The sequence below is a fragment of the Carcharodon carcharias genome, chromosome 1, assembly GCF_017639515.1.
Source record: "Carcharodon carcharias isolate sCarCar2 chromosome 1, sCarCar2.pri, whole genome shotgun sequence".
Classification (NCBI taxonomy): Eukaryota; Metazoa; Chordata; class Chondrichthyes; order Lamniformes; family Lamnidae; genus Carcharodon; species Carcharodon carcharias.
Genome location: NC_054467.1, coordinates 34,845,165 through 34,867,333, shown reverse-complemented (window position 1 = coordinate 34,867,333; position 22,169 = coordinate 34,845,165). Strand labels below are relative to the sequence as shown.

At 41.2% G+C, this 22,169-nt stretch overlaps 1 protein-coding gene across 4 annotated transcripts in view; it reads left to right on the top strand.

Annotated features, from left to right (window-relative positions):
- Positions 1 to 22,169, top strand: part of intu (inturned planar cell polarity protein) — a 168,446-nt gene that overhangs the window by 47,678 nt on the left and 98,599 nt on the right. For all 4 annotated transcript variants that reach the window (XR_005944626.1, XM_041201690.1, XM_041201672.1 and 1 more), the window contains exon 3: positions 9,970 to 10,055. Coding sequence is in view for 3 of the 4 variants with exons in the window: in XM_041201690.1 (XP_041057624.1) it covers positions 9,970 to 10,055 (86 nt within the window). In the remaining variant the exon portion in view is untranslated. The remainder of the gene's footprint in view (positions 1 to 9,969; positions 10,056 to 22,169) is intronic.

Sequence of the window (22,169 nt, the reverse complement as noted above, 5' to 3'; positions counted from 1 at the left end):
CATTTCTCTCCTGTATTTGCTGCTCTTCCCATCAGAGACTTTCTCTCCTGCAAATAAGGGAGAGAAACAGTCTCTGATGGGAGGAGCAGTGAACACCAGCATTGAAGAGTGTGCTGAGGGCTGTAGGACCAAGGGAAGCGAAGGTATGGTGGGTCTGGAGCCTGGGGAGCCAAGCAGTGGCAGGGCTGGAGCCTAGAAAGGGTGAAGTCATGTTGGGCTCAGGTTGGAGATGATGCCATGTTGAACATGTGGGAGTGAACGAGAGTCTGCTTTATGCCAGTCTCAGGTTTCTCTCTCGCTCTCCACCATAGCAAACACACGCACATCCACTTAGTGGGTGAGGGTGAATGGGTGAGCACCCTGAGACTGGGAGTGAGCCGGACACATGCACACACTGACCCTGTCACACTCTGGTCATTTTTATTAATTGCTCTTTTTAACTTAATTTATTGCTATGATATTGCTGTACTTTTGCTCAGCAATTTTTTTTCCTTTAAACCTCTTTTTTTGAAATTCAGATTGTTGTACCAAGCCTTATCTTTCCAAAATTGGCTCACCGGGCCGTTGAGTGAGAAAAATATGCAAATATGGCTCTCTAGCAAAAAGATTGGACAAACCTGGGTTGGTGTATTCCCAAATTGCCTTCCATTGGCTTAACCATATATGGACTACTTCTTGTCCTGCTGTGATTACCTGTCAAGTTTTGATCTGTTTGCTGTAATTAACTAAATATGGAGATCAAATAGCAAGGTTGCCACTTATCATTGTGAAAGGGGATCGTCCATCACTTATGGGTAGAGACTAGCTAAAAAAAATTCAGCTGGACTGGAATAAAATAAAGTGCAGTGCAGCCCTCTGTTGCAGTCCTTGTTAGACAAGCATCCTGATGTCCTCAAAGAAGTTCTTGGTGTTATTAAAGACATTGAAGCCAAACTTGCTGTGAAAACCAAAGCTTCTCCAAGGCTCTTCAAACAACGTTCAGTTCCCTGCTCAATGCAACAGAAAATCAAGTAGGAACTAGAACGACTTGAAAACTTTCAGATAATTGAGAAAGTTGATTACGCAGAGAGGGCAGCTCCAACAGTCCCAGTAGCGAAGGATGACGGATCTCTCAAGAATTTGCGGTGACTATAAAATCACCATTAGTCCTTTCCTGTAAGTGCATCAGTACCCGCTACTGAAAATTGAGGACCTGCCCACTGCTCTGAATGGAGGTGAATTATTCACAAAGCTTGATCTATCACAGGCATCTTTACAAATGTAGCTGAGTAAAGATTCCAGGAAATATACAGAGGTCTATATCAATACAAATGACTACCATTTGGAATTGTCATCACCAGCCTTATTCCAGCAGGCTATGGCCAAAATATTGCAGGGCCTCCCTGGTGTAATCTGCTTCCAAGACAACATGCTCATCAGTGGGAAAATCCTCCCAACTCATTTAGAGAACCTAGGTAGGGTCCTGTGTAGACTGGAAAAAATACAGTATCTGCTAAGAATTCCAAATGTTCATCCCCGAAGCCCTCGGAGTGCCTGGGACATGCAATCAATGAAACCGGTGCCTCAACCTCACCAGAAAGGTGGAGGCAGTGGTGAATGCATCACAGCCCACATTGTTTTTGGGACTTGTGAATTTCTATGGTAAGTTTGTTTCCGGTTTGGCTACCAAGGCAGCAGCACTGAATCTGCTGAAGAACGCCAAATGGGATTGATCACAAGCCTGTCAGGAAAGTTTCAAGAAATGAGCAAGATCTCCCTCCTCCTAAAGTCCTGGCACATTTCGGTGAAAAGTTACCTGTCAGCCTGGCTTGTGATGCATCTGGGTATGGTGTTGGAGCTGTCATCTCCCACACATTTCCTGATGGCAGTGAATGGCCCATTGCATGCGCCTCATTCACATTGTCCAAGGCAGAACAAAATTATGCCCAAATTGAGAAGGATGCTCTTGGATTAATCAATGGAGTCAAGAAATTCCACCAGTATTTGTATGGGCATAAATTCACGATAATTACAGACCTCAAGCCTTTGACCTGGTAGCTTACCCCAAAGTCACAAACCTCATCACTTTCCACTGAACTCCTCCAAAGGTGGGCACTGATCTTATCTGCTTACCAGTAAAAAAAATTACATTTCGCTCTACTGGGAATCATGGAAATGCAGATGCACTTTCCAGACTTCTGTTACACCACAGCCCCACAACCTGAAGTGAAGTCACTGCTTTCAATGTGAACCAGATAGACATGTTACCTGTTAAAGTGGATCAAATTTGAGTTGAAACTCAGAAGGATGCTGTGCTCTCAAGTTTTCCTGTACACACAGAAGGGTTGGTATGTATCTCAAGAAGTGACTACTGAGCTTAAACCTTACTACATGTGTAGATTTGAGCTGACTCTGCAAGATAGTTGTTTGTTATGGGGAATTAGTTGTTATTCCTCCAAAATTCCAAACATGAGTGTTAGAACTTCACCTCAGTCACATGGGTATCGTCAAAATGAAGGCATTATCTGTTCTACATATATGGTGGTCACATCTGTATAAAGACATCGAAGGTATGGTCAGTAATTGCCTTCTATGCCAAGAAATGAAGGCTTCTCTTGCACCTGCCTCTTTACATCCATGGGCTTGGCCTGACCAATCATGGCAGAGACTTCATTTGCCAAACCGCTTCTTGGACATACTTTCCTGATTGAGGTGGTTGCCTGCACAAAGTGGCCTCGATATTCCCATGAAGTCGACTACTTCAGCAAAGCCATTGATGGTCTCTGGAATGTGTTCACTACTTTTGGATTGCCCGAGCAGATTGTGTCTGACAATGGCACACAGTTCACATCAAGTGAATTGCTAACGTTCCTGAAAACAGTGGGATCAAACAGATTTTTATTCTCCTTACCACCAATCCTCAAATGGTGAAGCAGAGCGCTTTGTCCAGACTTTCAAAACAGCCATATTGAAAGGGAGGACACAAATAGATTGGAAATTGAAGCTAAAAAACTTTTATGATGTATCGCAATACTCCACATTCAACAACAGGCATATCACCTGCTGAGCTGATGTTTGGAAGACTACTGCGTACCAGAATGGATTTGCTGTGTCCAGATTTGAAAGGAAAGATTGGTTCAAGGAAACTTGATCAGAAGAGTTCACATGACACAAGTAAACCAGCTCGTGGGTTTAATCTAGATCAGTCTGTTTCGGTCTGAAATTACTGTGGAACACCAAAATGCCTCCTGGGAAGAATCATCAAGAGTTGAGGACCACTGACCTATGATGTTGAATCTTCCTGTGGAATCTGGAAGAGACACAGTGACCATATTAGAGAAGCCAAATTCAAGGAACCAAATTTCCAGGGATCTCCAGTCATGGTGGAAGATTTCTGGGAAACATCTGCTCCAGTTGGTGAAACCCAACTTGATTCAGCTGACAAACCTGTGGCTGCAACTGTTGAACCTGATCAGAGACGAGCAGAACAGCAGAGCCTTCCATTTCTAAGCAAACAAACTGAGACACCTAAGCCAACACTCCTCTCTAGACCAAAGCAAATCTGCAGTTCACCTGACTGATTTGTTCCTGGCTGAAGGAGGAGGAGATGTGATGTTTGTGTTTAACATTTATGCTTTTTTGTAAAAGGACATTTTAGTTTAAAAAGAAGTGCTATATATATAAAAATAAACAGCCAGCAGGGTGTGCTAAGTCCCCCTCTTGTGCAGAATAAGGAATAAAGGAACCTTCAGTTTTTTTTAACATAGGAAGCTGGGGTTCAGAAGAGTTTGTGTGCGGTATCTTATTAAACACTTTTTGGAAATCCATATATATTAAATCTACTGGTTCCCCTTTATCTATCCTGCTTGTTATCATCTCAAAATTTTTAATAAATTTGTCAGACATGATTTCCCCTTCATGAAGCCATGCTGACTCTGCTTGATGAAATTATGCATTTCTAAATGCTCTGCTGTTATATTCTTTATAATAGACCCTAACATTTTCCCAATGATGGATGTTAAGCGAACTGGCCTATAGTTATCTTTTTTTTCCTCCCTTTTTGAATCAGGGTGTTACATTGGCAGTTTTCCAATCGTTCTGGACTTTTCCACGATCTAAAATTCTTGGAAGATTACTATCAGTGCATCCACTATCTCTGCAATTACTTCCTTTAATATCCTGGGATGCAACCCATCAGGTCCAGGGAACTTAATGGCCTTTAGTTTCCCTGATACTTTTTCTCTAGTGATTAGTCATTGTATGTATTCCTCCCTCCTCCTCTTCCTCTCTCCTCTTTCCCCCACCCCCCCCAAACTTTTGCCCCTTGATTATTTCATATTTTTGGAAAGCTATTAGCGTCTTCTACTGTGAAGACTGATGCAAAGTATTTACTCCCCTGCCATTTCCTGGCTCCCCATTATTTCCCCAGCTTCATTCTTTGAGGGGCCTATATTGACCTTGGCCTATCTCTTCCTTTTTACATATATAAAGAAGCTCTTACTATCTGTTTTTATATTACTTACTAGTTTACCCTCAAAGTTTATTTTCTCTCTCTCTATTATTCTTTGGCCATCTTCTGTTGGTTTTTAAAACTTTCCCAATCCTCTGCTTTACCACTAATCTTTGCCACATTGTATGTTTTTTCTTTCAATTTGAAACTATCCTTGACTTCCTTGGTTAACCATGGTCAGTTTATCACCTTCCTTGAATCCTTCTTCCTCACTGGGATATATCTTTGTTGAGAGTCATGAATTATTTTCTTAAACGTCTGCCATTGTTTATCAACTGTTTTTTCTGCTAAACTCCTTTCCCAGTCCACTCCAGCCAACTTGGCCCTCATTCCTTCATGATTACCCTTATTTAAATTTAGCACAGCTGTTTCCAACCCAAGCTTCTCACTGTCAAACTGAATGCTAAATTCTACCGCGTTATGGTCACTGTTTCCTCGGGGATCTTTTACTGAGATTATTTATTAAACCTGCCTCATTACACATTACCAGATCCAGAATAGCCTGATCCCTGGTTGGATCCACAACATATTGTTCTAGGAAACTGTCCCAAATACACCCTATGAATTCTTGCTCATGGCTACCTCTGCCATTTGATTTTCCCAATCTACATGAAGATTAAAGTCACCCATGATTAATGCACTGCCTTTTTTACATGCCCTCATTACCTCCTGATTTATTCTCTGTCCTACAGCATAGCCACTTTTCGGAGGCCTATAGACTACTCCCGGCAGTGTCATCTTCCCCTTCTTATTTCTTACCTCTACCCATATGGATTCTACACCTTCTGATTCAAGATCATTTCTTGCTATCATACTTATTCAATCTCGTACTAGCAAGGCTACCCCACCATCCTTTCCTCCCTGGCTGTCCTTTTGAAAATTCTCATACCCTGAATATTTAGTTCCTAGTTTTGATATCCTTGTAACTATATCTCTGTTTTGGCTATAAGATCATACCCATTAACCTCTATTTGTTGCCACCATGTGTGTGTAGAAATCCTATGAGCTCTGAGATGTTTTAAAGTATTGTAAATAAACCTGTTGTAGATTTGGAACTAGTGTCATCTCTGTATTGTTCTGAGATAATTCAGACAAAAAAAAATGTATAATGATCTTATCGAATAATAATAGGTCCAAATGTCGAAATTTAGTTTTATAGTAAATTCCCAAAAGTGCAAATTTGTATTGGTTTCAAATGAATGAACAAAATATACCTTTTGCCTCTGCTGTAACTGGAAGGACACACCAGTGAGGTAACATTTTCAGCTTTTGACAAATTTGGTAAAGCTACAATCAACTAATCTAAAGAAATCAACTAATCTAAATAAAAGCCATTAGCGATCAAATCAGCTTGTTAGAACGGGACGGCATGCAACAGGCCAATCAGCTTATAAGGAAAGGACATTGTATAAGGAATGATAGAATATACAGCAAAGAAATGGGATATTTTGCCCAACTAGTCTGTGCTGGTGTTTATACTCCCCACAATCTCCTTCCATTCCATCTACCCTGCCTGAGTCTCAACATATTTTTCTATTCCCTTTTCTCTCATACTTAGATGCTTTCAAAAGAAAACTAGCTAACTTATTTTTCTCAATTAGTTTTGTGTCATACCACAAGAAGTAAGTGGGAATGTGAGTGGTGAGGAGGATTAAGAGGCTTCAAGGTAATTTAGACAAGTTGAATGGGCCAATACACTGCAGATGCAATATAACTTTGGTAGGAAAGACAAAATGGCAGAGTATTATTTAAATGGTGATCGATTGGGAAATGTTGATGTACAAAGGGACCTTGGTGTCCTTGTACGCCAATCATTGAAAGCAAGCATGCAGGTGCAGCAAGCAGTTAAGAAGGCAAATGGTATGTTGGCTTTCATTGTGACAAGACTTGAGTGGAGGAGCAAGGATGTCTTAGTGCAGCTATACAGGGCCTTGGTGAGACCACACCTGGAGCATTGTATTCAGTTTTGGTCTCCTTACCTAAGAAAGGATATACTTGCCATTGAGGGAGTGCAGCGAAGGTTCACCAGACTGATTCCTGGGATGGCAGGATTGTCGTATGAGGAGAGATTAGGCCGACTAGGCCTGCATTCACTGGAGTTTAGAAGAATGAGGGGGATCTCATTGAAACGTTTAAAATTCTGATTTCCAGACTCAAGGTGTCAAGGGGTATGGGGAGAGAGCGCGAGCATGACGTTGAGATAGAAGATCAGCCGTGATCATATTGAATGGTGGAGCAGGCTCGAAAGGCCGAATGACCTACTCCTGCTTCTATTTGCTATGCTTATGTGTAACAAGTTCCACTTTCTAACTATTCCCTGAATAAATAAATTTCTCCTTATTTCCCTGTTGGCTTTATTTAGTACTTTTAATTTATGATCTCTACTTTTGGATTATTTCACAAGTGGAAGCACTCTCTCCACACCACATCTATCCTGTCCAACCTATTCATTTTAAAGATCTCTATCAGGTCTTCCATATGTCTTCTCCTTTTCTAAAGAAAAAAGCTCCAATCTGTTCAATGTTTCCCAATAGTTGTAATCACTCACTCCTGGTACCATCCATATAAATCTTTTTTGCACGTTCTCCAGCACTTTTAGTATGGAGATCAGAACTGTGCGTTATGCGGCCTCACAAATACTGCTTGTTAATTATACGCACTTAAAAATAAATCCCTGTGCTTTGTTATTTTTAATTGCTTTGCTAACCTGCAGTGCTACTTTTAAATGATTTCTTCACTTGTATCCCTCAGTCCCTTTGCTGTTGTATCCATTCAGTTTCTTTCTTTGAGATGTAGGTGATATTTGTTTTGCTACCAAAGCACAGCATCTCTCATTCATCTATTTTGGGCAGTTAAGTGGAAAATCAACATCAGTCTGCAAGTTTCCTAATGTGTTTGTATTATATTGCATTCTTCCTGAGTGTTAACCATATCCCACATTCTGGTATCATCTGCAAATTTTGACTTGTTCTTAAATCCAGGCCATTAATATCTTTTCATGAATAGCAGTGGTCCCAGGAGTGATCATTGAAAGAAAAAACGTCTTTCATTTATGTAGAGTTTTTCAGAAACACCAAATGTCTCCAAGCACTTCACAGCCAATGAAGTATTTTTGAAGTGTAGTGACTGGTGCAATATAGCAAACTCCCACAAATAGCAATGTGATAAATGAAAGCAGATTATCTAGTCATTAAGTGGAAAATGGACTTCAACATTGTTGAATGCGAGGTGGTGCACTTTGGAAGAGAGAAAACAAACTACCTACACCTTAGAAAGTGAGAAACTGAATGTTGATTGAGAGATAAATATTGGCCAGGACAGCAGTGATAACTTCCCTCCTCTTCAAAAAGGTGCCTTGGGATCTTATGCGTTCACCCAAACAGGCAGATGAGGCCTGTGTCTCACCCAAAAGACACCACTTCCTACAGTGCTTCCCTCAGTACTGTACTGGAGTGTCAGCCTTGATTTTTGTAATCAAGCCCAGCAGTGGGACTTGAACTGGAACATTGTGACCGAGAGGTGAGAATGCTAGCAACTGAGTCATGGCTGACACTTACTTACTTTGGAGGAAGGTAGAAAGCAATGTTCTGCAATCTAAATAACTGTCCTTCTATCGCTATTCTCAAATTTCTAAAGCAATTACTCTCCATTGCACTTTGTTTTCTTGCCTATGGTCTAAATTATTGGGCTGTAATTTCGGAGCTCCAGGACACCATCGTATTGGGGACCCACCCATGGCTCTTAGGCTAACATTGCCCCCTACCCCCACTAACTACCCCCACTACGTGACTTCCCGTACCCTTAAGGGACTAACCTGCCACCTCCCACCCCCCAAACAGAAACTTCCAATCCCACAGGATTTCCCCATCCCCATGGGGGATTCTTTTTCCTACCCCTGCCCCTTCCCGCCTGTCAGGCCCGACCCACCACCTCCAACCCCCCAATCACTACCCATTTACCTTATAGGCTTACCTTCTCCCTGTTTGTCAAGGGCCTTTAAGCTTCAATGGACCTTTCACTTACTTGGCTTATGGCAGCTACAGCTGTGAAAGGAAAAAGGGAGCATAGCCTCCTTCCCTTCAACATAGTTTTGACATAGCTGTCCTTTGACGCTAAGCCCCGGTGACACGCTGCACTTCTCGGATCTCACCTGGCCTGAGTTGGAAAGTTGGGTGAGACAGGCTGGGAAAAAAATTAATGTAAAGAGCCAGGAGTGGACTGGCTGCCTGATGCTGATTGTCACTCTGAGTTCAGGCCCAATGTTCTAATATTTTTTGTTCTGCATACTGTTTGCTGGCTAAAGATCAGCAAGCAACCTGTCATTCTTCATTAAAACACTTCAAAGCATTCCGGAATGGTGTGGGCTATTGTTTGGCTTATTAGGGTTTATTTTTATTTCTGTGTATTGCGATGAACTTATTTTAAAGCCTGTATCTTTAGGATACTCCCTAGCAATAGTGAAGCTAAGCTTTAGTTTTCAAGTGGTATGTAACCCTGGATTTTTGGCTGTAAGATTATTTCTGAGAAATTAACCTGTGCCTTCCGTTGCTAGGGAAACAGCTGATTGGGAGATCGGATTTCAGCCCATTGGGTCAGAATTATCATAATTATGTTTGTTTTGTTTAATTTAAAAGTGTAGTTTTTGTTTCAGCAGTAGGAGATGAGATTAAGAACAGGAGCTGAACAGTACAGGTCAGAACAAGCAGGGCTCTGAAAAGGGCAGCTTGTTTTCAGAAGAGAGAGAACAGAGAACACGAAAGTGGCTTTAAAGCTATGAGTGTAAGATTGCTAAGGTGGAAAGTCATGACATGGCTGATTCTGAGAACAAATGTTTTGAAGGATTCGGAACGGTCTGCCTTTTGATGGCAATTGCCACCCATGAAACTCGGGTGGCTGTTGTTAGTTGGGATTTCAGACCTAACTCCGGCATGAATGAATTAAACTGAAATTCTACTTGGGAAAAACAGTTTTATGGTACTTGGTAGCCGTATATGATGAAGGGGTTACTGAAGAAATCTGAGAGACCTATCTTTGTTGTATCAACAATTAAAAGTGAATCTTATAGTTTCTGTGAAATATAATTTGCCTGTTAATTCATGTTTAATGAATTTAGTTTGATTGTTACAGTAAAAGTTTTTAAAAAAGTTAAATCTTGCCCATTGGGTTTTTTTCTGATGGAGTCGTTTGGGAAAATGGGTTCTTTCACACCATTAGTCTCCACAGGGATTGTAACATTATTAAGAACCAAACATTTTGGCTGAAACCGATTCAACTTAAATTGAGAACTTAATACAGAGTTTTATGGGGGAATCTGCAGTTGACTTCGCTGCAATGAGTATAATCCCTAAAATAAAGTAGTATATTAGTAACTGAGTTTGGAAAATAATTGAAGATTAAGGCAGTATTTGCATGTTGGTTGTGTGAATTTCCTAAATTGTTAAAATAGTCACAAGTACTAATATTGGACTTCTGCCCATTAGGTGATGCTCTCATTGCTGTGAATGATGTAGAAGTAACTACTGAGAACATTGAGCGGGTGTTATCATGTATTCCAGGTCCAATGCAGGTATGTTTATGAGCTATGTCATTGGTATTGAAACAATACACTCTACCATGGAAACTATTTTGCATTATTCCCTTTGGTTTCACATTGTGATAAATATTTGTCTTCACCACATTGTTGGAAACCTGTCAAAGTGGACCACTCATTATAGAACCTGTGTGTTTTCAATTCCATTGAAGTGATTGGCATTAAAATCAGGCAGATGATCCACTCAGCCAAATTCCTACCCTTATGGTGAAATCAGAGTTACCTCAGTGACTTATAATAATTGTGATACCGCATTCTGCAAATGTTTCATTTGTTTTATTTTTTTATTCATCCCAGCTGCCTTATTTTGTAATCATATTGATATTTCTGTTGAATTTAATGGTTATTGCTGGGCACTCATTGAAGCATGTCTGTGTTACCATCTGGTTCATTAATGTCCTTTAGGGAAAGAAACCTGCTGTTCTTACCTGGTGTGGCTTAGGAGGCAAGGAAAGGGTGGAAGGGTGACTTTGTTAGTTAATGATGGTATTAGCACAATAGAGAGGGATGACCCAAGTTCAGGAAACCAGGATGTGGAAGCGGTTTAGGTAGAGATGAGGAATGGTGAAGGCAAGAAGTCACTTGTGGGAGTTGTGTACAGACCCCCAAACAGTAACCACATGGTGGGGGTGAGCATAAAGGAAGAAAGAATTGGAGCTTGTCAGAAAGGCACAGCGATAATCAAGGGAGATTTTAATTTACATACAGACTGGAAAAGTAAGATGGCAAAGATAGCCTAGATGAGGAGTACCTTGAATGTTTTTGGGATAACTTCTTAGAACAGCATGTTCTGGAGCCAACCAGAGAGTAGGCTATGCTAGACTTGGTATTGTGCGGTGAGACAGGAGTAATTAATGATCTCGTAGGAGAGAATCTTCTCCCCATCAGGCGGGCTGGGCGGAAGTGGAAGTGGGCGGGAGCCCAGCCGATCGCTGCCCTCAATCGGCTGCGTGCTGCCATTTTTGCATGGGTGGGCCAATTAAGGCCCACCCAGTGACGTGCACCCGGAAGCACTCAGCGCTACTTGTGCGGGCAAGGGGAGGAGGGAGAGTCGGGGCCTGCGCTCTTTCACGCATGTGCGCAAAAGAGCGCAGAAATCTCCCCGAGGCACGGAGCTGCCTCTGAGATTAATTTGATTATGAGAGCTTGAAGAAAAAGAATTTAAAAAATTATTCAGATGTGTCTCCTCATGTGACAGTGTTACATGAGCGGTGGCATGTCAATGTGCTTTAATAAAAATTTTTATTAAGGTTATAAACCTTCATGAAATCTCATCCTGCTCGTGGATGAGCTTCCACGAAAAACGCAAAGGCTGCCTCGGCTCTTCGCCTGCCTGTCAACCTTAAGGTTGGACAGGCAGCCCTGACAACTGCTTCAATTTGTTGATTAATGGCCTTAATAGGCCTTTGACAGTTCGGCGGGCGTGCAGCCAACTCCAGTGCGTGCCCGCCGAACTGAAGATCGGAATGACACGCGGTGACAGGACGCACGCCCGATATCACTGCACCTCATTTTACACCTCGTTTTACGCGTCAGCATGCAGGGCCTGTCCCTGCATGCCTACCAGAAGATTCTGCCCATAGTGAAGGTGCCCTTAGTTAGCAGCAACCACAATATTATTGAATTTTACATTCAGTTTGAGGGAGAGAGGAGTGGGTCTGAGACTAACTAAGTGCAGTTATGAGCGCATGAAAACTGATCTGCTAAAGTGAATTGGCAAATTAGGTTAAGGGATAGGTCAATAGTGATGCAGTGGCTAACATTTAAGGGGATATTTCAGATTACACAGAATAGTTACATTCCAACGAGTAAGAAGTCCAAGGCTTGGACACACCATTCGTGGTTAACCAGAAAGGTTAAAGCTAGTATCAAGTTTAAAGAAAAAGCATATAATTGTGCAAAGATAGGTGGAAGGCTAGAAGATTGGACAGAATATAAGGAACAGCAAAGAATGACTAAAAGACTAATAAGGAGGGAAAAATTAGAGTATGAGAGAAAGCTAGCCAGAAATATAAAAATAGATGGTAAGAGTTAACAAAGTGAGCTTTGGTCCTAAGCAAAATGAGTCTGGAGAATTGATAATGGAAAACAAGCAGATGGCAGATGAATTGAAGAGGTATTTTGCATCAGTTTTCACTATAGAGGATGCAACTAACATCCCAGAAGCAGCTATAAACCAGGAAGTGAAAGAAGTCAGGAAGATTACAGTCACCAGAGAAGTGGTACTGAGTAAATTGTTGATGCTGTGGGCTGGCAAGAGCCCAGGTCCTGATGGACTTCATCCTAGGGTCTTGAAAAGAAGTGCCCAGTGAGATACCTGATACATTGGTTTTAATTTTCAAAACTCCCTAAATTCGGTGAAGGTCCTATTAACTTGGAAGATAGCAAATGTAACTCCATTATTCAAAAAGGGAGGGAGACAAAGTGGGAAACTACAGGCCAGTTAGCTTAACATCTGTCTTGGGAAAATGTTAGAAGCTATTAAAGAAGTTATGGCAGGGCATTTAGATAAGCTCAAGATCATCAGGGCGAGCCAACTTTGTTTTGTAAAGGGGAAATCATGTTTAATCAACTTTATTAGAGTTCTTTGAGGAAGTAACATATGCTGTGGATAAAGGGGAACCAGTGGATGTACTGTACTTAGATTTCCAGAAGGCTTTTGATAAACTGCTGCATCAAAGGTTATTGCAGAAAATAAAAGCACATGGCATAGGAGATAACATATTGACATGGACAGAAGATTGGCTGGTTAACAGGAAGCAGAGCGTAGGTATAAATGAGTCTTTTTCAGGTTGGCAAGATGTAACGAGTGGCATGCCATGGGGATCAGTGCTGGGACCTCAACTGTTTATAATTTATATAAATTACTTGGATGAAGGGATTGAAGAGATGGTTGCCAAATTTGCTAATGACACAAAGATAGGTAGGAAAGGAAGCAGTTCAGAGCAGGTTTACCAGACTAATACCTGGAATAGGTGGGTAGTTTTAAGAGGAAAGGTTGGACAGATTAGGCTTGTATCCACTGGCGTTTAAAAGAGTAAGAGGTGACTTGATTGAAAATATAAGACCCTGAGGAGTCTTGACAGGGTGGATGCGGAGAGGATGTTTCCTCTTGTGGAGGAATCTACAACTAGGGGTCACTGTTTAAAAACAAGGGGTCGCCCATTTAAAACAAAGATGAGGCAAATTTTTTTCATTCAGATTGTTGAGAGTCTTTGGAACCCTCTTCTTGAAAAGGTAGTGAAAGCAGAGTCTGAATATTTTTAAGGCAGAGGTGGATAGGTTCTTGGTAAGCAAGGAGGTAATTGATAGGTTATCAGGGTAGGTGGGATGCAGATTTCAGGTTTCTATTAGATCAGCCATGATCTTATTAAATGGCGTAGCAGGCTTAAGGATCTGAATGGCCTACTGCTCATGTTCATATGTACATGTGACTCCAGACCCACCGCGATGTGGTTGACTCTTAAATGCCCTCTGAAAAAGGGCAATTAGGGATGGGCAGTAAATGCTGGCATAGCCAGCAACACTCACATCCCATGAACGAATAAGAAAACATTTCTAAGGACTGTTAAATAAGGATAGAGTGTATGAGGAATTAACACCGAAATGAAAATAAAATGGAAAGCACAAAGCCAACTCATTTGTCTTTTCTGTATTTTTTTTGAATGGAAACACTAAATTTGATCAGCTGAATACCAATCATGCCTGATTTTTTTTTATTTCCTTCTGGTCACTTCTTTAGACTTGATCTAAACTTGGTTGCACGAGGGCATCGACTAGCATCTGCCATCAACTGGATTTGCCCTTGCACTTTTTTTAGGTTTTCAAAATTTGTGTGACAAGTTACTGAAAGTGCCAGCTGATAATGGTGCAGCAAGTTGAAACCACATCTGGGTTCTGACTGATTGGGGCAAAGATTTGTGCATTTCCTTAACCAATCTGATTTAAGGATCAAAAATAAACAATGACAAAGAGGAAAGTGCAAATGGGTGAATTCAATGACAAATCAATTACTTTCAAAACCTCTAACAGCAAGTAATACCTAATGAAAATGAGGATTCACACTTCTAATAGCTAATTTTCAACCTCTTTTCAAAGAGGCTGACTGGCAGTAATTTGATGGTTATCATGTTGTTACAAGATGCTTGTAATTACAATGACAAGACAACTTTTTGGGGAATTTAGTTCATATCTACTACACAGGCGCAGCAAGTTCGTGCCATTCAATGCATTTCAATGTAGAGTCAGACAGCAAAACCCTGTTTTGTGAAGCTAATGGGAAAGTGATGCACCTCGGATAATAACATTTGGTTATTGCCATTTAACTCTGCACCTGCCCCTCATCTGAATTTTTCTGTCAAATTTATGATAAAGTAATGACAACTACCATTAACCTCCCTGCTATTTTGACTGCAAAATCTGGCCAATATTTTAAAAGCTTTAAGAATTCAGTAAGGCAATATTTGTGTCAAAATCCCCTGAATGGTTGATGTCACACAGTAGAAAATTCAGTTTTAATCGTGGTTTGAGAGATATAAAGAGTCATACAAACGGAAGTTATTTGATGGTTAAATATTATCATGACACCATGTTGTGACCATGAAAATATTTTAAGAAAGGCAAGCTGCACCTCTTCATTGTTTTTGGTGAGTGGGATATTTTGACACTTTGGGCACCCAATGTTACCGTCAAATATTCTCTTCTCGGCTACAAAATAGACAGATGCTAAGTAAAGCTGTCTCTGCTTTTCTCCTGAAGATGTATCTTAATTTCATAAGTGCACATCTGTGTGAGGGTTTCTAATTCCCAGACCAGTTACGTTTTGAGTGAGATTGCCAGTTTTGCCAAATTGCAAATAATTTTGTTGTAGATCCATCTCTGCTGGCAATTAGTGATTTTAAGTCATCTTCACTCAGTGTGGAAAACTAACAACCAGCAGAGAACACCTTTATTCCATCAGTTTGGACTGGATTTATACCAAAGATCCAAAGAGAAAAGAACAGCATGCCAACTAGTTGTGCCATTAAATCCCTAGCTTTTCTTTAATTTTATAGACTGTTAGTATAAATCTAAATCTTGGGTGGTAAATGATGACAGGTAAATATTCCACTTCTGCGCTCCAAGCAATTAAAGGATGTGTTTAACATAAAATGCTGACTGCAAGCCAGTGATTTTCCATCCGTTTGGCTCATAATTCATAGATTGCAGTTCTACAATTGCACAACCAGAAATTGACGGATGTGTTTAACACAAAATTGCTCACCACCAGCTTGGTGACTTTTCTATCCATTCTTTTTGTTGGCTGATAAATCATAGGTTGCAGTTCCATAATTGAACAATGTATGCTCCTAACATTTGCAAGGGACTTATAAGTAGAATCTATCAGTAGTTTAATACTGAGTCAACAGGGCTCAGTGATAGCACTCTGGTCTTGAATCAGAATGTCATGGGTTCAAGTCCAACCCCCAGGCTTGAACACAAAATTTAGGCGGATTTTTCACATGAGGCATTTAAGCTAAGGCTCCATCTGCATGCTCAGGTAATATACAGGTAATATAGCTAATATACCTCCCTAAACTAACATCAGTGAAGCATTGTGGTATACCTATACCACATGGACTGCAGCAGTTCAAGATGGCAGCTCACCACCATCTTCTCAAGGGCAATTAAGGATGGGAAATAAATGCTGGCCTAGCCAGTGAAGCCCACATCCTTCGAATGAATAAAAAAAAAAAGTAAATGGTCCCCTTCATTGCAATACGGAAACCTCATGGTTTCAACTCTCTAGTTCCTCTGATGTCACTACTAAAAATAAAAACTATGTATGGAAAATTTGCATCTTACTGCCATTATAACCCATTGAAGTGGTGTAGCAATGCCAAATGCCATCCCAGGTTTACCATTTATTTTGATAAATCGTTAGGACACAACATGTGAAGGGACATGCAAACTAAATGAGATGATGCATGATTTAATTGAATTTTACTTCTTTAGTGGTTTCATGATATATTCTTCTAAATTTTCTTAAAAAGAGAAACTTAACTTGTTATAGATGCTTCCATTTTACTTGAACAGAATTATGAACAAGTTTAATGGTCAGACTTTAAATTACACAGTTATGGCCTGTAGGACAGAATGTTCATAGTGAACATGTATTAACGGACAGTCACAAAGGAAGAACGCTAGCAAAAAAAAATGCATTGGAAATATACAAAGGCCACGAAGAAACCACAGACACTTATAAATTATGAACTATAGATGGCCTTCAATACACCAAATCCTTTTAAAACTTAAAACATGGGAAACAGCGTGATGTCACTTTAAAATGTTCAAAGTGTGCACTGTCGGAGTCTGAAGACTGTGATGACTAATGGATTATTATCTGGGTTTGTCTCATCCCTGTAGCCACTGTCCCACTTCCACAAGCAACCTTGTTCATAATGCAAGCTAGAAGGTGCACGTCCACTTGACCCCATGGGATTTAAAAAAAAAAAGAAAAATTCATGGGACGTAGATGTCGCTGGCTAGGCCAGCGTTTATTGCCCACCCCTAATTGCCCTTGAGAAGGTGGTGGTGAGCCACCTTCATGAACTGCTGCAGTCCATGTGGTGTAGGTGTGCGCACACTGCTGTTAGGGAGGGAATTCCATGATTTTGACCCAGCAGCGATGAAGGAACAGCAATATAGTTCTAAGTCAGGATGGTGTGTGACTTGGAGGGGAACTTGTGGGCGGTGGTGTTCCCATGCCTCTGTTGCACTTGCCCTTTTTAGGTGGCAGAGGCCACTGGTTTGGAAGGTGGTATTGAAGGATCCTTGGTGAGGTGCTTGTACCAGTCAAGCAGACTGCTTTGTCCTGGATGGTGTCGAGCTTCGGGTGTTGTTGGAGCTGCACTCATCCAGACAAATGGAGAGTATTCCATCACATGTGCCTTGTAGATGGTGGACAGGCTTTGGGGAGTCAGGAGGTGAATTACTCACCATAGAATTCCCAATCTCTGACCTTTTTTAGCCATAGTATTTATATGTCTGGTCCAGTTCAGTTTCTGGTCAATGGTAACACCCAGAATGTTGATATTGGGGGATTCAGCAAAGGTAATGCCACTAAACATTATGGAGAGATGGTTGGGTTCTCGCTTATTGGAGGTGGTCATTGCCCAGCACTTCTGTGGTGCAAATGTTACTTGCCACTTGTCAGTCCACGCCTGAGTCTTGCTGCATTTGGACACATACTGCTTCAATACTTAAGGAGTTGTGAATGGTGCTGAATATTGTACAATCATCAGCAAACATCCCCACTTCTGACCTTATGATGGAATGAAGGCCTTTTATGAAGCAGCTGAAGATGGTTGGACCTTGGACACCACCCTGAGGATCTCCTGCAGTGATGCCCTGGGACTGAGATCATTGACCTCCAACAAGCAGCCATTGGAGAGTTTTCCCCCTGATTCCCATTGACTCCAGTTTTGCTAGGGCTCCTTGATGCCACACTTGGTCATGTGCTGCCTTGACCTCAAGGGCAGTCACTCTCACCTCACCTCAGGAGTTAGCCTTTTTGTCCAGGCTTGGACTAAGGCTGTAATGAGGTCAGGAGCTGAGTGGCCCTGGTGGAACCCAAACTGAGCATCAGTGAGCAGGTTATTGCTGAGTAAGTGTTGCTTGATAGCGCTGTCAACGCCCTTTCTAACATTTTCCTGATGATTGAGAGTAGACTGATGGGACAATAATTGGTCAGGTTGGATTTGCCCTGCTTTTTATTGGCAGAACATACCTGGGCAGTTTTCTACATTGCTGGGTAGATGCCAGCATGGTATCTGTACTGAAACAGCTTGGCTAAGAGCGCAGCAAGTTCTGGAGCACAAGCCTTCAGTACTATTGCTGGAATGCTGTTGAGGCCCATAGCCTTATCAGTATCCAGTGCCTTCAGCTGTTTCTTTAATCATGTGAAGTGAATCGAATTGGCTTAAGACTGGCATCATTGATGCTGGGGACCTCAGGAGGAGGCCATGATGGACCATCCACTTGGCACTTCTGGTTGACGATTGTTGCAAATGCTTCAGACCTGTCTTTTGCACTGTGTTGGGCTCCCCCATCATTGAGGATGGGGTTCTTTATGCAGTGGCCTCCTGCAGTGAGCTGTTTAATTGTCTACCATCATTCACGGCTGGATGCAGGACGGCAGAGCTTGAATCTGATCCATTGGTTGTGGGATCCATTAGCTCTGTCTATCGTGTGCTGCTTTTGGTGTTTGGCATGCAAAAGTAGCCTTGTGTTCTTGCTTCACCAGGCTGACACCGTTTTCTTTTAGTAATACCTGGTGATGTTCTGAGCACGTCCTCCTGCACTCTTTATAGAACCAGGGTTGATACCCGGTTGAGGCAGTGGTAGAGGGGATATGCTGGGCCATGAGGTTACAAATTGTGGTTGTATACAATTCTGCTGCTGTTGATGGCCCTCAGCGCCTCATGGGTGCCCAGTTTTTGAGTTGTTAGATCTGTTTGAAATCTATCCCATTTACCATGGTAGTTCCACGTAACATGGAGCTAACATGGAGGTATCCTCAATGTGAAGATAGGACTTTGTCTCCACAAGGATAGTGCGGTGGTCACTCCTACCAATACTATCATGGACAGGTGCACCTGAGACAGATAGATTTGTGAGGACAATGTCAAGTAGGATTTTTCCTCTTTTTGGTTCCCTCACCATCTCCTACAGATCCAGTCTAGCACCTATGTCCTTTAGGACTCAGCCAGCACGGTCAGTAGTGTTGTTACTGAGCCACCCTTGGGATGAACATTGAATTCCACCACCCAGAGTACATTCTGTGCTCTTGCCACCCTCAATGCTTCCTCCAAGTGGCATTCAACATGGAGGAGCACTGATTCATCAGCTGAGCTGGAGGGCGGTGGGTGCAGTAGGTGCACCCAAATTGTTGTTTCCGGTGCCTAGGTCGATGCCGGGTGATCCATCTTGTTTCATTCCTTTTTGTAGGCTTTGTAATGGCTTGCTAGATCATTCCAGAGGGTAGGGCAGCAGATTTCCTTTTCTAAAGGTCATTCAACGGCAATCAACAATGTTTTCATGATCATTATTACCAAGACTAGCCTTTTAATTCAGGATTCATTAACTGAATTTAAATTCCACCATTGTGGGATTTGAATCCACGTTCTCAGAGCATTACTAGTCGGGTGACATTACCATTACGCCACCGCCTCCTCACATAGTTGTCCATGATCTGAGGCTGTCATTAGGAACAGATTCACAGTACTTGGCACACCAGTTTTTTTTTAATCCCCTGCCAAATTTCCAAAGTTATTAACATTGTTGCAGGTGATTAGGTGTCGATGATAATCTCGATTGGTTCTTCAAGATTGGGAAAGTTTTTTGCAGTACATAAATGCCCGTTTTCAAAATAACAGCACTTGCTACTAAAGATAGCTGATGCCAATCGCTTCACTAAATATAGTTTTATTTACCATAATTTTAGTTTAATACTTTTAGCATGAACCATGAGGCTAATTTAAACCAGCTCCAAGACTATAAGGATAGCTCATCATGTGCACAATGAGGATATTTATCCTATGCTACTGCCATTACTCTCTGTCAGCCAAACCTACTGGCATAGCTATAAAAGCAAAATACTGCAGATAGGCAAGATCTGAAATAAAAACAAAATTCTGGAAAAAATCAGCAGGCCTGACAGCGTATGCGAAGAGAGAAACAGTTAACGTCTTGAGTCCAATCTGATGACTTTGAAACTGAAGAAACATTGGAGGTAGCCTCAGAGCTCCCCAGCTTCGGATGTGGGGGGGGTAGTCCACAGATGCACTGGGGAATCCCTCTTGGAACTTCACAAGTAAGGGTTCGCACAGCAATTGCCCAAAAGTGCAAGTTCCTTCAGGACAATTGCCTTGCACTAAGAACGATCCGAAAATGAGATTTAAATCGCAAAGATCGGAAGGTTCCAGTTGTGTTACACAAATAGTTACTCGGAAAGGTTAGGAGAATCATTGAAAGTTCTTCTAACTTCTAGGTAACTATTATAAAGACCTAGACTGAACCCCTGCCACAGGTCTCCCCCACACCCTTGACCTTGTAGGAGACTCTCCCTACTGCTCTCCCCCACCGCCCAACTAAGCAGCCCCCCACCGACCTGACCTCACCCTTCACCCTCCCAAACCAGCTCGACTCCCCCTCCAACGCTTAACCTGCTCCTTGGCCTGTCAATTTCAATGTGACCTTTAACTTATCTGGTTTATGGCAGCTAGTACCATAACAAAGGGGTGTGTCCTGCTTCAATCTGATTCTGCTGGACTGCGATGCTAGACCCGGAGGGCAGTTGTGTTGCCTGGATTTTGCCCAGCCTGAGTCAGAAGGTCGGGCAAGACAGGCACGGAAATTTATTGTAAGTAATTGGGCACAGAGTGGCAATCTGACATTGATCGTTTCTCTTTCCACCAATGCTGCGAGGTCTGCTTACTTTTTTCAGCACTTGGTTTTTATTACAACTGGCATAGTTTCTGCCCTCTGGTCATAGTGTCAGATTCTTTTGACCCCAACACTTCTTAGTATTATGACACAGTTGCAATAAGTTTGTAGAAGAAGGGAAAACCAAAATTAAAATGTTTCTTGTGCCTTTTGTCCTGCATAATTTAAACCATTAAAAAGTGCTAGCAGGAGTAACCTGACAACAGATACATGTGTAGTTAAAATTGAAGTGGAACTTTGACGTAATAATCCCTACTCCTTCCTGGAACTTTCTCCTGGTTTGGATGAGCTGTTAGAGAGTTACCAATAAAGCATTAGAAGTAACTGGCAATTAAGGTGGATATAGCTTCTCTTTAAGTTAAAACATCTTTGTCTAACTTGTGTGCTTAATCACAAAATAGCATTTTACATTGTTATTTAATAGATACTTAAGAGACTTCATTTCATACAGTGATACCTTTTTATTAATCTGGCCTCTGTACTGTAGGCTATCTACTACCCATGTTTGTTGTATGGTCTTCATGTTTTGTGTCAATTCTATTTCTTCAATTCTCTTACTTTAAAATTAAATATTTGTTTACTGTACCCAGGCTTCCATTGCAGCACAAAAATCTAAAGTTGAATTTAAAACCACAGTTAACTTACAAATGTATTCATGGAACTTATTGTAACATGTTTTCTAGCCTTTTTTTCTTAGCAATTTTGAGAAATATAAATCTGGCCATGATGTCAGATTTAGGACAATGGAAATACATAGAATATTTCACATTAATCAGGTAGTAAATCTGTTTAAGCTAGAGACTGTACTATATAATTCATAGATCAGTTTTTCAACATTTATAATACTAAGTGAATTACAGTAGATATCACTTTCTAATTTGATCTTATCTTCTAGACTTTATAATGACAGCGATTTGAATATAGAAATTCTAGTTGAATAGGAGCAGCTGTCCTGAATTATACAGTTCAGTTAATAAGACGGAACTCCAGATGTTCACAATGGGAGGTGAGATGTGATTCATAATTGAAATAGCAGGAAGTGGATATCTATGAACTGCCAACATTCAGTATAAATTGGAACAAACTCTACATTGTCAGCTTTGCATCCTACTGGTTATTTTTTCTTTGAGTTTTAGCAGTATGGTCATACAATAGTTTTCTTCTGTACTGTCTAATGCATAATATACCAAACTGAGTTTTCATAACTCAACATTTTCATTTATTTTTCAGTCAGTGTTTGGTCAAGAGCTGTATTGGTGCAAATTCTTAGCCAAGATTCATAACTGAGATTCATGGACAGTGATTCATTTGGTAGTCAATTGTGTGGTTAAAATGTGAATAGAGTGAGAACCTCAATTATCAGAAGCACGTTGCCGGAAATCTACAATGCTCACAGCTTATGAAGGAGCTTCAGGCATTAACGATCTAAAATTAATTTCTCTCAATAGTTGGAAATGTCAATGGTATTGTCTTTCGTTTGGAGCCTGAGAAGATGATTGTCCTCCAAATATGTTTTTACTGTATTTAATCTAACTGAAAATTAACACCACAACAGTTTGGTACTTTTGGAACAGTTTGACAAGTGTAAGCTTCTCTGAGTGGTAG